This window comes from Oncorhynchus tshawytscha, linkage group LG08 (genome assembly GCF_018296145.1).
Source record: "Oncorhynchus tshawytscha isolate Ot180627B linkage group LG08, Otsh_v2.0, whole genome shotgun sequence".
NCBI classification, from domain to species: Eukaryota; Metazoa; Chordata; class Actinopteri; order Salmoniformes; family Salmonidae; genus Oncorhynchus; species Oncorhynchus tshawytscha.
In genome coordinates this window covers 3,467,203-3,479,361 of record NC_056436.1, presented here as the reverse complement: position 1 = coordinate 3,479,361, position 12,159 = coordinate 3,467,203, and the positions used below count along the sequence as shown (strand labels likewise).

General features: G+C 47.1%; 1 protein-coding gene across 2 annotated transcripts in view; it reads left to right on the top strand.

Annotated features, from left to right (window-relative positions):
* Positions 1-12,159, top strand: part of capn3a (calpain 3a, (p94)) — a 51,894-nt gene that overhangs the window by 30,306 nt on the left and 9,429 nt on the right. The window contains exons 13-18 of one of the 2 annotated variants that reach the window (XM_042325080.1): positions 1,156-1,192; positions 3,024-3,101; positions 6,958-7,015; positions 8,240-8,304; positions 10,391-10,459; positions 10,584-10,662. In XM_042325080.1, coding sequence (XP_042181014.1) covers positions 1,156-1,192; positions 3,024-3,101; positions 6,958-7,015; positions 8,240-8,304; positions 10,391-10,459; positions 10,584-10,662 — 386 coding nt within the window. Of the gene's footprint in view, positions 1-1,155; positions 1,193-3,023; positions 3,111-6,957; positions 7,016-8,239; positions 8,305-10,390; positions 10,460-10,583; positions 10,663-12,159 lie in introns of both variants that reach the window. The other variant, XM_042325079.1, reaches the window with a different exon arrangement.

Below are 12,159 nucleotides of genomic sequence, written 5' to 3'. Positions count from 1 at the left end.
CAACGCTATTACGGAGTAGACCAGTTCTGGCCCCAACGCTCCTACAGAGTAGACAGGTCTGGCCCCAACGCTCCTACAGAGTAGACCAGGTCTGGACCCAACGCTCCTACAGAGTAGGCCAGGTCTGGACCCAACGCTCCTACAGAGTAGACCAGGTCTGGACCCAACGCTCCTACAGAATAGACCAGGTCTGGCCCAATGCTCCCACAGAGTAGACCAGGTCTGGAACCAACGCTCCTACAGAGTAGATCAGGTCTGGACCCAACGCTCCTACAGAGTAGACCAGGTCTGCACCCAACGCTCCTACAGAGTAGACCAGGTCTGGACCCAACGCTCCCACAGGGTAGACCAGGTCTGGAACCAACGCTCCTATAGAGTAGACCAGGTCTGGACCCAACGCTCCTACAGAGTAGACCAGGTCTGGACCCAACGTCTCCCACAGAGTAGACCAGGTCTGGACCCAACGTCTCCTACAGAGTAGACCAGGTCTGGACCCAACGCTCCTACAGAGTAGACCAGGTCTGGACCCAACGTCTCCTACAGAGTAGACCAGGTCTGGACCCAACGTCTCCTACAGAGTAGACATGACCAACAAACATGGACTGAACCTAAGAGGCCGAGACAAGGCAGAAAATTGCCCACAAGAGTCCTTGGTCTTAAATATTGGCCTTCAGAAGAATATGGTCAATAAGACCTATATTAGAAGTTTATTAAAAGAAAACAAGTTCTCAAGAAGAAGAGGAAAAATAACAAAACACTGATAAAATAATATATATATATATATATAAAACACGTGGTAAATGTGACTAACATTTTGTTCACAGCTCGGTGCAAGGTGGTAAGAGTGTGTTGTACAATATTGTCATTCAACTCAATGCTATTGGGCATGGAACCATAATCCTTTAGAATGTACAGAGAACATTATAGTTGCATATTATTGATGTTGTATAGTACAGTTAGGAACAATATTCAGAGATATATATAGACACGTAGGAATACCCATAGACAACTTGTAAATGTGATGAAATGTTTAGTCAGGATGTTGTAGAGTGTTTGGCTCTTTGTCAGGAAATGTGTGAGGCTTGTGGTCCAATGAGATGTTTAAAGTCCTGCTAGTGTCACAATGGTGACTGCGGTTTGTTGGTTTCTACTCAGGGAGATAGAGAACAGGATCGAGGCTGACCATACAGTGGTGAGTAAAGTTCTCTCGGTTTCTTTATTCTGTCAACGTCATCAAATCAAATATATTTATATAGCCCTTCGTACATCAGCTGATATCTCAAAGTGCTGTACAGAAACCCAGCCTAAAACCCCAAACAGCAAGCAATGCAGGTGTAGAAGCACGGTGGCTAGGAAAAACTCCCTAGAAAGGCCAAAACCTAGGAAGAAACCTAGAGAGGAACCAGGCTATGTGGGGTGGCCAGTCCTCTTCTGGCTGTGCCGGGTGGAGATTATAACAGAACATGGCCAAGATGTTCAAATGTTCATAAATGACCAGCATGGTCGAATAATAATAAGGCAGAACAGTTGAAACTGGAGCAGCAGCACGGCCAGGTGGCCTGGGGACAGCAAGGAGTCATCATGTCAGGTAGTCCTGGGGCATGGTCCTAGGGCTCAGGTCCTCCGAGAGAGAGAAAGAGAGAATTAGAGAACGCACACTTAGATTCACACAGGACACCGAATAGGACAGGAGAAGTACTCCAGATATAACAAACTGACCCTAGCCCCCCGACACATAAACTACTGCAGCATAAATACTGGAGGCTGAGACAGGAGGGGTCAGGAGACACTGTGGCCCCATCTGAGGACATCCCCGGACAGGGCCAAACAGGAAGGATATAACCCCACCCACTTTGCCAAAGCACAGCCCCCACACCACTAGAGGGATAACTTCAACCACCAACTTACCATCCTGAGACAAGGCTGAGTATAGCCCACAAAGATCTCCGCCACGGCACAACCCAAGGGTGGGGGCGCCAACCCAGACAGGAAGATCACATCAGTGACACAACCCACTCAGGTGACGCACCCCTCCTAGGGACGGTATGAGATGTATTCCTCTGTCTCACAGACCACAGTCCAACTTCCTGTTTCGGTCAGTCTTGTCCCATCTCTATTGGCTCACCATCACCATCAGTGAGCCCTTGTCTTGGATCAGTGAGAGATGACAATAAGATGGTAGTTTGGATGTTTACGGCAGCCCTGAAACAGGCCTATATTATTAAATGAAAAGGACAGTATTTATTTTTTTGTGTTAACATTTTTACATCACTATTCAGAAGTGATATTGGCTGATTGTGTTTGCCTCTCAGACACTCTTTCTCTCTCCCCTCCCCATATCTCTTTCTCCCCCTCCCATTATGTCTTTCTCCCCCTCCCATTACCTCTTTCTCCCTGTCTCCCCCTCCCATTACCTCTTTCTCCCTTCTCCCCCTCCCATTACCTCTTTCTCCCTGTTCTCCCTGTCTCCCCCTCCCCATCTCTGTATCTCTTTCTCCCTGTCTCCCCCTCCCATTACCTCTGTCTTCCCATTCCCTTTCTCCCTGTCTCCCCCTCCTATTATCACTCTCCCCCTCCCCATCTCTGTATCTCTTTCTCCCTGTCTCCCCCTCCCATTACCTCTGTCTCCCCCTCCCATTACCTCTGTCTCCCCCTCCCATTACCTCTTTCTCCCTGTCTCCCCCTCTGTCTCTCCCCCTCCCCATCTCTTATCTCTTTCTCCCTGTCTCCCCCTCCCATTACCTCTGTCTCCCCCTCCTATTATCGCTCTCTCCCCCTCCCCATCTCTGTATCTCTTTCTCCCCATCTCCCCCTCCCATTACCTCTGTCTCCCCCTCCCATTACCTCTGTCTCCCCCTCCCATTAACCTCTGTCTCCCCCTCCCATTACCTCTGTCTCCCCCTCCTATTATCGCTCTCTCCCCCTCCCCATCTCTGTATCTTTCTCCCCGTCTCACCCTCCCATTACCTCTTTCTCCCCCTCTCTCTCTCTCTCTCTCCTCTGTGTCGTCTTCTCCTTCTCAGCCGGCCCCAGCCAATGCGGGGGAGGAGAGTGAGGAGGACCAGCAGTTCCGGAGCCTCTTTCAGCAGATAGCCGCGGATGTGAGTACGGTGAGTACAGGGAGGCCAGTGAGACCAGGGAGAGAGGCCAGGGAGACCAGGGAGAGAGGCCAGGGAGACCAGTGAGGTAAGGGAGGCCAGTGAGGCCAGGGAGACCAGTGAGACCAGGAAGAGAGGCCAGGGAGAGCCAGTGAGACCAGTGAGGCCAGGGAGAGAGGCAGGGAGACCAGTGAGGCCAGGTAGGCCAGTGGGGCCAGGGAGATCAGTGAGGCCAGGTAGGCCAGTGAGGCCAGGGAGATCAGTGAGGCCAGGGAGAGAGGCCAGGGAGAGAGGCCAGTGAGGCCAATGAGAGATGCCAGGGAGAGAGGCCAGGGAGAGATGCCAGGGAGAGATGCCAGGGAGGCCAGTGAGCGCTTGGGGGAGTGTGAGTATAGTGCTGGGGTGGGTGGTCAACCAATGTGCTCCCAATTTAGTGCCAGGATTCAATCCGATCTGCGTCAGATCCGTGTTATAGCGAGCTTGACATTTAAAGGTAATTTTCAGATTGAGCCGACATATTCAGATTGAGCCGACATATGCAGCGGTTACCTTTCTCTATCTCTCTTCACAACACGGGAACATTCCCTTTAAAAGCTGCATAAAACCCCTCGATCAGATTCAAACCTGCCTGGGTTATTATACTGTACACCTGCTGTATATCTGTCATGTTACTGTATATCTGTCATGTTACTGTATATCTGTCATGTTACTGTATTACACCTGCTGTATATCTGTCATGTTACTGTATATCTGTCATGTTACTGTATTACACCTCCTGTATATCTGTCATGTTACTGTATATCTGTCATGTTACTGTATTACACCTCCTGTATATCTGTCATGTTACTGTATTACACCTCCTGTATATCTGTCATGTTACTGTATTACACCTCCTGTATATCTGTCATGTTACTGTATATCTGTCATGTTACTGTATTACACCTCCTGTATATCTGTCATGTTACTGTATATCTGTCATGTTACTGTTGTTATCACACCTCCTGTATATCTGTCATGTTACTGTATTACACCTCCTGTATATCTGTCATGTTACTGTATTACACCTCCTGTATATCTGTCATGTTACTGTATTACACCTCCTGTATATCTGTCATGTTACTGTATTACACCTCCTGTATATCTGTCATGTTACTGTATCACACCTCCTGTACATCTGTCATGTTACTGTATTACACCTCCTGTATATCTGTCATGTTACTGTATATCTGTCATGTTACTGTAATACACCTCCTGTATATCTGTCATGTTACTGTATATCTGTCATGTTACTGTATTACACCTGCTGTATATCTGTCATGTTACTTTATTACACCTCCTGTATATCTGTCATGTTACTGTATTACACCTCCTGTATATCTGTCATGTTACTGTATTACACCTCCTGTATATCTGTCATGTTACTGTATTACACCTCCTGTATATGTATATCTGTCATGTTACTGTTGTTATCAGACCTCCTGTATATCTGTCATGTTACTGTATATCTGTCCTGTTGTTGTCCGGCCTCCTGTATACCTGTCCTGTTGTTGTCAGGCCTCCTGTATACCTGTCCTGTTGTCAGGCCTCCTGTATACCTGTCCTGTTGTTGTCAGGCCTCCTGTATATCTGTCATGTTACTGTATATCTGTCAGGCCTCCTGTATACCTGTCCTGTTGTCAGGCCTCCTGTATATCTGTCCTGTTATCTGTGTCAGGCCTCCTGTATACCTGTCCTGTTACTGTTGTCAGGCCTCCTGTATACCTGTCCTGTTACTGTCAGGCCTCCTGTATACCTGTCCTGTTGTTGTCAGGCCTCCTGTATACCTGTCCTGTTACTGTCCGGCCTCCTGTATACCTGTCCTGTTACTGTTGTCAGGCCTCCTGTATACCTGTCCTGTTGTTGTCAGGCCTCCTGTATACCTGTCCTGTTGCTGTCAGGCCTCCTGTATACCTGTCCTGTTGTTGTCCGGCCTCCTGTATATCTGTCCTGTTGTTGTCATGTTACGGCCTCCTGTATACCTGTCCTGTTACTGTCAGGCCTCCTGTATACCTGTCCTGTTACTGTCAGGCCTCCTGTATACCTGTCCTGTTGTTGTCAGGCCTCCTGTATACCTGTCCTGTTGTTGTCAGGCCTCCTGTATATCTGTCCTGTTGTTGTCATGTTACTGGCCTCCTGTATATCTGTCCTGTCCTGTATATCTGTCAGGCCTCCTGTATACCTGTCCTGTTGTTTGTCAGGCCTCCTGTATACCTGTCCTGTTGTTGTCAGGCCTCCTGTATACCTGTCTGTGCTGTTGTTGTATATCTGTCAGGCCTCCTGTATACCTGTCCTGTTGTCAGGCCTCCTGTATATCTGTCCTGTTACTGTATTCAGGCCTCCTGTATACCTGTCCTGTTACTGTCAGGCCTCCTGTATACCTGTCCTGTTATCTGTCAGGCCTCCTGTATACCTGTCCTGTATATCTGTTGTCAGGCCTCCTGTATACCTGTCCTGTTGTCATGTCCGGCCTCCTGTATACCTGTCCTGTCATGTTGTCAGGCCTCCTGTATACCTGTCCTGTTGTCAGGCCTCCTGTATACCTGTCCTGTTTGTTGTCCGGCCTCCTGTATATCCTGTCCTGTATATTGTCAGGCCTCCTGTATACCTGTCCTGTATATTGTCAGGCCTCCTGTATATCCTGTCCTGTTGTTGTCAGGCCTCCTGTATACCTGTCCTGTTGTTGTCAGGCCTCCTGTATACCTGTCCTGTTGTTGTCAGGCCTCCTGTATATCTGTCCTGTTGTTGTCAGGCCTCCTGTTTACCTGTCCTGTCCTGTATGTTGTCAGGCCTCCTGTATACCTGTCCTGTTGTTGTCCGGCCTCCTGTATACCTGTCCTGTTATTGTCAGGCCTCCTGTATACCTGTCCTGTTGTTACTGTATATCTGTCAGGCCTCCTGTATTACCTGTCCTGTTGTTGTCAGGCCTCCTGTATACCTGTCCTGTTGTTGTCAGGCCTCCTGTATACCTGTCCTGTCTGTTGTCAGGCCTCCTGTATACCTGTCCTGTTTGTTGTCAGGCCTCCTGTATACCTGTCCTGTATTACACCTCCTGTATATCTGTCAGGCCTCCTGTATACCTGTCCTGTTGTTGTCAGGCCTCCTGTATACCTGTCCTGTTATCTGTCAGGCCTCCTGTATATCCTGTCCTGTTGTTGTCAGGCCTCCTGTATACCTGTCCTGTTGTCAGGCCTCCTGTATACCTGTCCTGTTGTTGTCAGGCCTCCTGTATACCTGTCCTGTTGTTGTCAGGCCTCCTGTATACCTGTCCTGTTGTTGTCAGGCCTCCTGTATACCTGTCCTGTTGTTGTCAGGCCTCCTGTATACCTGTCCTGTTGTTGTCAGGCCTCCTGTATACCTGTCCTGTTGTTGTCAGGCCTCCTGTATACCTGTCCTGTTGTTGTCAGGCCTCCTGTATACCTGTCCTGTTGTTGTCAGGCCTCCTGTATACCTGTCCTGTTGTTGTCAGGCCTCCTGTATACCTGTCCTGTTGTTGTCAGGCCTCCTGTATACCTGTCCTGTTGTTGTCAGGCCTCCTGTATACCTGTCCTTAGCTTGCCTGGTGAAATGAATGGCTCAATCAAATGATTTAAATACTAACAAAAATGTTTTAAACTATTTGAACTCAGATCTGGTTAACAAATGAATTTGATGAGGTTCTATATATCAGGTGAGGAGGCTTTTCAGACATCAAAAGATAAACACAAACAACTACTGGCATTGAAACATTAACAACGTTCATTTTTAAAATGTTAGAAGAAGTGTCCAGATACACACTCAGGTGAGTCCATATGTCCTTCTCCCGCTTTCTCCTCTCTCACAGGAAATGGAAGTTACCGCCAACGAGCTGAAGAATGTCCTCAACAGGGTTGTCTCCAAACGTAAGACTAAGCGTGTTTCTCAATATGCATACAACCGTACTCCACATGCTTATGCTCCGAGTTCGTTCTCCGAGGTGGTTCTCTTGAGTACGTTCTCCGAGGAGGTTCTCTTGAGTACGTTCTCCGAGGAGGTTCTCTTGAGTAAGTTCTCCAAGGAGGTTCTCTTGAGTACGTTCTTCGAGGAGGTTCTCTTGAGTACGTTCTTCGAGGAGGTTCTCTTGAGTACGTTCTCCGAGGAGGTTCTCTTGAGTACGTTCTCCGAGGAGGTTCTCTTGAGTACGTTCTCCGAGGAGGTTCTCGAGTACGTTCTCCGAGGAGGTTCTGCCGTGTGCATTCTTGTGAGGACGACAGTGTGGAAAACGGATAAATTGTCACATTTGAGAAGCAACTCGGTGCTAACGTTAATGCATTAACGTTACCTTTGACCAAAACAGACAAAACAAGATATAACTAAATCTTGAAGTTTTACTTCATAATTATCAGCAAACTATATGTGAATCGTATTAATCCAGCTAGTTTTACATGTAAAAAAACGACCCAAAACTAAAAACGAATGTTATTATGCAAGGTAGATGGCCAAAATTAGCTTAAGATTTTTTTGTGGGTAGCTAGCTAGCTATCAATTCTTCGTCAGTTAGCCAGCGATCTACGACACTACAGTTGGTATTGTAGGCAGATAAACATGTCCAAATGAACACAGTATGTATTTATTAATGTATTAAAGATAAGCTATTGTTGTCAGGCAATTTATGAGATGTGAATGGACAACTTTTCATTCTGAAGTCAGAGTTAACTTTCTTTCGCTTCAGCTCAAAACCAGTCGCCATTTATTTTTTTCAGGAAATGTTTAGTCGTTTTTTTTATGTGGTTGCATTACATTATGTCAACAATCCTGGGAATATTTCAGTCGAAGATTGCGTCGATGTATGCAAACCAAGTACGCATCTGAGAAGGGCCCTCCGTGCTCCGTTTCGCATACTTTGATTTGGACTCGTACCCCGACCGTTGTGTGCTCCAATTCGCATGCATATTAAGAAACATCCTAAAACGTCACATTACAGACATCGTCTGCATCATTAGAGAAGGGCTTCAACAAGGCCGCGTTTATGTTTACGTAGTCTGTCAATGACAGATTAGCCCTGCACTGACACCTGATTCTACTAAGTTAGGGTTTGTTAGTGATTGGTTGATTAGTTACAGTATCTCTATCTCACTCTTCCACAGATAAGGACCTGAACACAGAGGGTTTTAGCCTGGAGTGCTGCAGGAGCATGATTGCACTCGTGGACGTATCCTCTGTATCTGTGGTGTCCGTAGAGAGAGACCCGCCCGGGTCAGGTTGTGTTGTCTGTAGAGAGAGACCCGCCCGGGTCAGGATGTGTTGTCTGTAGAGAGAGACCCGCCCGGGTCAGGTTGTGTTGTCTGTAGAGAGAGACCCTCCTGGGTCAGGTTGTGTTGTCTGTAGATAGAGACCCGCCCGGGTCAGGTTGTGTTGTCTGTAGAGAGAGACCCGCCCGGGTCAGGTTGTGTTGTCTGTAGAGAGAGACCTGCCCGGGTCAGGTTGTGTTGTCTGTAGACAGAGACCCGCCCGGGTCAGGTTGTCTGTAGAGAGAGACCCACCCAGGTCAGGTTGTGTTGTCTGTAGATATAGACTCGCCCGGGTCAGGTTGTGTTGTCTGTAGATAGAGACCCGCCCGGATCAGGTTGTGTTGTCTGTAGACAGAGACCCGCCCAGGTCAGGTTGTGTTGTCTGTAGATAGAGACCCGCCCAGGTCAGGTTGTGTTGTCAGACCCGGGTCAGGTTGTCTGTAGATAGAGACCCGCCCGGGTCAGGTTGTTTTGTCAGACCCGGGTCAGGTTGTGTTGTCTGTAAAGAGAGACCCGCCCGGGTCAGGTTGTTTTGTCTGTAGAAGACCCGGGTCAGGTTGTGTTGTCTGTAGATAGAGACCTGTCCGGGTCAGGTTGTGTTGTCTGTAAATAGAGACCCGCCCGGGTCAGGTTGTGTTGTCTGTAGATAGAGACCCGCCCGGTCAGGTTGTGTTGTTTAGTCAGAGACCCGGGTCAGGTTGTGTTGTCTGTAGATAGAGACCCGTCCGGGTCAGGTTGTGTTGTCTGTAGATAGAGACCTGCCCGGGTCAGGTTGTTTGTCTGTAGAGAGAGACCCGCCCGGGTCAGGTTGTGTTGTCTGTAGAGAGAGACCTGCCCGGGTCAGGTTGTTGTCTTAGAGAGAGACCCCCGGGTCAGGTTGTGTTGTCTGTAGAGAGAGACCCGCCCGGATCAGGTTGTGTTGTCTGTAGACAGAGACCCGCCCAGGTCAGGTTGTGTTGTCCGTAGATAGAGACCCACCCGGGTCAGGTTGTGTTGTCAGACCCGTGTCAGGTTGTCTGTAGATAGAGACCCGTCCGGGTCAGGTTGTTTTGTCAGACCCGGGTCAGGTTGTGTTGTCTGTAAATAGAGACCCGTCCGGGTCAGGTTGTTTTGTCAGACCCGGGTCAGGTTGTGTTGTCTGTAAATAGAGACCTGTCCGGGTCAGGTTGTGTTGTCTGTAAATAGAGACCCGTCCGGGTCAGGTTGTGTTGTCTGTAGATAGAGACCCGTCCGGGTCAGGTTGTTTTGTCAGATCCGGGTCAGGTTGTGTTGTCTGTAGATAGAGACCCGTCCGGGTCAGGTTGTTTTGTCAGACCCGGGTCAGGTTGTGTTGTCTGTAAATAGAGACCCGTCCGGGTCAGGTTGTTTTGTCTGTAAATAGAGACCCGTCCGGGTCAGGTTGTGTTGTCTGTAGATAGAGACCCGTCCGAGTCAGGTTGTTTTGTCTGTAAATAGAGACCCGTCCGGGTCAGGTTGTCTGTAGATAGAGACCCGTCCGGGTCAGGTTGTTTTGTCAGACCCGGGTCAGGTTGTCTGTAGATAGAGACCCGTCCGGGTCAGGTTGTTTTGTCAGACCCGGGTCAGGTTGTCTGTAGATAGAGACCCGTCCGGGTCAGGTTGTTTTGTCAGACGCGGGTCAGGTTGTCTGTAGATAGAGACCCGTCCGGGTCAGGTTGTTTTGTCAGATACAATACATGTAGAACATGCAGCAGTTGTGGGTCCCCATGAGATGTCTGAATTATCTAGAGAGAGCACAGCCTGTTGGTATCACAGACAGGGCCTACGGTGGACAAACATCAGGGCCAAATTCACCTTTTACTGCAGTAGTTCTCAGTAGCACGTGCCCGAGGTCATGGGTGTTACCGAGGTCATGGGTGTTACTGATGTAACAACCAGGAAGTGTTGAAATAGCTTATTCAGAGTAAGTGACTTTGTTGACAGGAAGTGATTGTAAAGTTTTCCATGTTGACGTCCGTCACTGTGGTCTTAACTAAAGCCAATGTCTAGATGGACGGGACGGGCAGACTCAGCCTGCAGGAGTTCAGACATCTCTGGAACAAGATCAAGCAGTGGCAGGTGAGAATGCTCTTCATCATCATCATCATCTTCATCTTCTTCAGAATACAGGGTTTATCTCCACTCCCAATGACACTGTAAATAGGGTCAGATTAGTAGATTTAATAAATGCTCTGTTTCTCAGGGGATCTTTAGACACTACAGCTCGGACCAGGCTGGTATCATCAACAGCTACGAGATGAGAAATGCTATCAACGATGCAGGTTAGTTACCAGATACAATAGAACAGATCGTATCCCTGTTTCGGCATCTACCGCAAGATGAAAAGACATGTCCTCTATAGCAGTGATGTAAAAGTACTTAAGGAAAAATACTTTAAAGTACTACTTAAGTAGTTTTGGGGGGTTCTGTTCTTTACTATTTGTATTTTTGACAACTTTTACTTTACTACATTCGTGAAGAAAATAATGTACTTTTTACTCCATACATTTTCCCTGACACCCAAAAGTACTCGTTACATTTTTAATTTTCACACACTGTATATATACTTTTTTCTATTGTATTCGTGACTGTATGTTTGTTTATTCCATGTGTAACTCTGTGTTGTTTGTGTCGCAGTTGTAAATGAGAACTTGTTCTCAACTGGCCTACCTGGACAAATAAAGGTGAAATTTTAAAAATAAAAATGCTAACCAGGACAGGAAAATTATCCAATTCGCACACTAATCAAGAGAACATCCCTGGTCATCCCTACTGCCTCTGATCTGGCAGACTCACTAAACACAAATGCTTACACTTGTACTACTTAAGTATATTTTAGCAATTAAATTTACTTTTGATAGTTAAGTATATTTAAAACAAAATACATTTAGACTTTTACTCGAGTAGTACATTTTTTCACTTTTAATTGAGTAATTTCCTGTTTACTTTTACTCAAGTATGACAGTTGGGTATTTTTTCCACCACAGCCCTATAGAAAGCAAATAGCCGCCCTCTCCTTTCCATGAAGGATATCATTTTTATTTATCTTCATATGGTGATTTATACCCTTTACGTTCCAGAACACTTTCAGCATTGAAGTTAAGTTCTTAACATTGAGTACTACAGTAGATATACAGTGTATTCGGAAGGTATTCAGACCCCTCCACATTTTTCACACTTTGTTACGTTACAGCCTTATTCTAAATGGATTTGTTTTCCCCCCCTCATCAATCTACACACAATACCCCATAATGACATCACAATACCCTATAATGACGATGCAAACAGGTTTTTAGACATTTTCGCAAATGAATAAAAAATAAGATATCACATTTACATAAGTATTCAGACCCTTTACTCAGTACATCGTTGAAGCACCTTTGGCAGCGATTACAACCTCAAGTCTTTTTGGGTATAACGCTACAAGCTTGACACACCTGTATTTGGAAGGTGAACTTTCAACCCAGTCTGCGGCCCTGGGCACTCTGGAGCAGGTTTTCATCAAGGATCTCTCTGTACTTTGCTTCGTTCATCTTTCCCTCAATCCTGACTAGGAACCCCACAGCATGATGCTGCCAGCACCATGCTTCACCGTAGGGATGGTGCCAGGTTTCCTTCAGACGTGTCATGTGCCTTTTACTGAGGAGTGGCTTTCGTCTGGCAACTCTACCATAAAGTCCTGATTGGTGCAGTGTTGCAGAGATGGTTGCCCTTCTGGAATGTTCTCCCATCTCCACAGAGGAACTCTGGAGCTCTGTCAGAGTGACCATCGGGTTCTT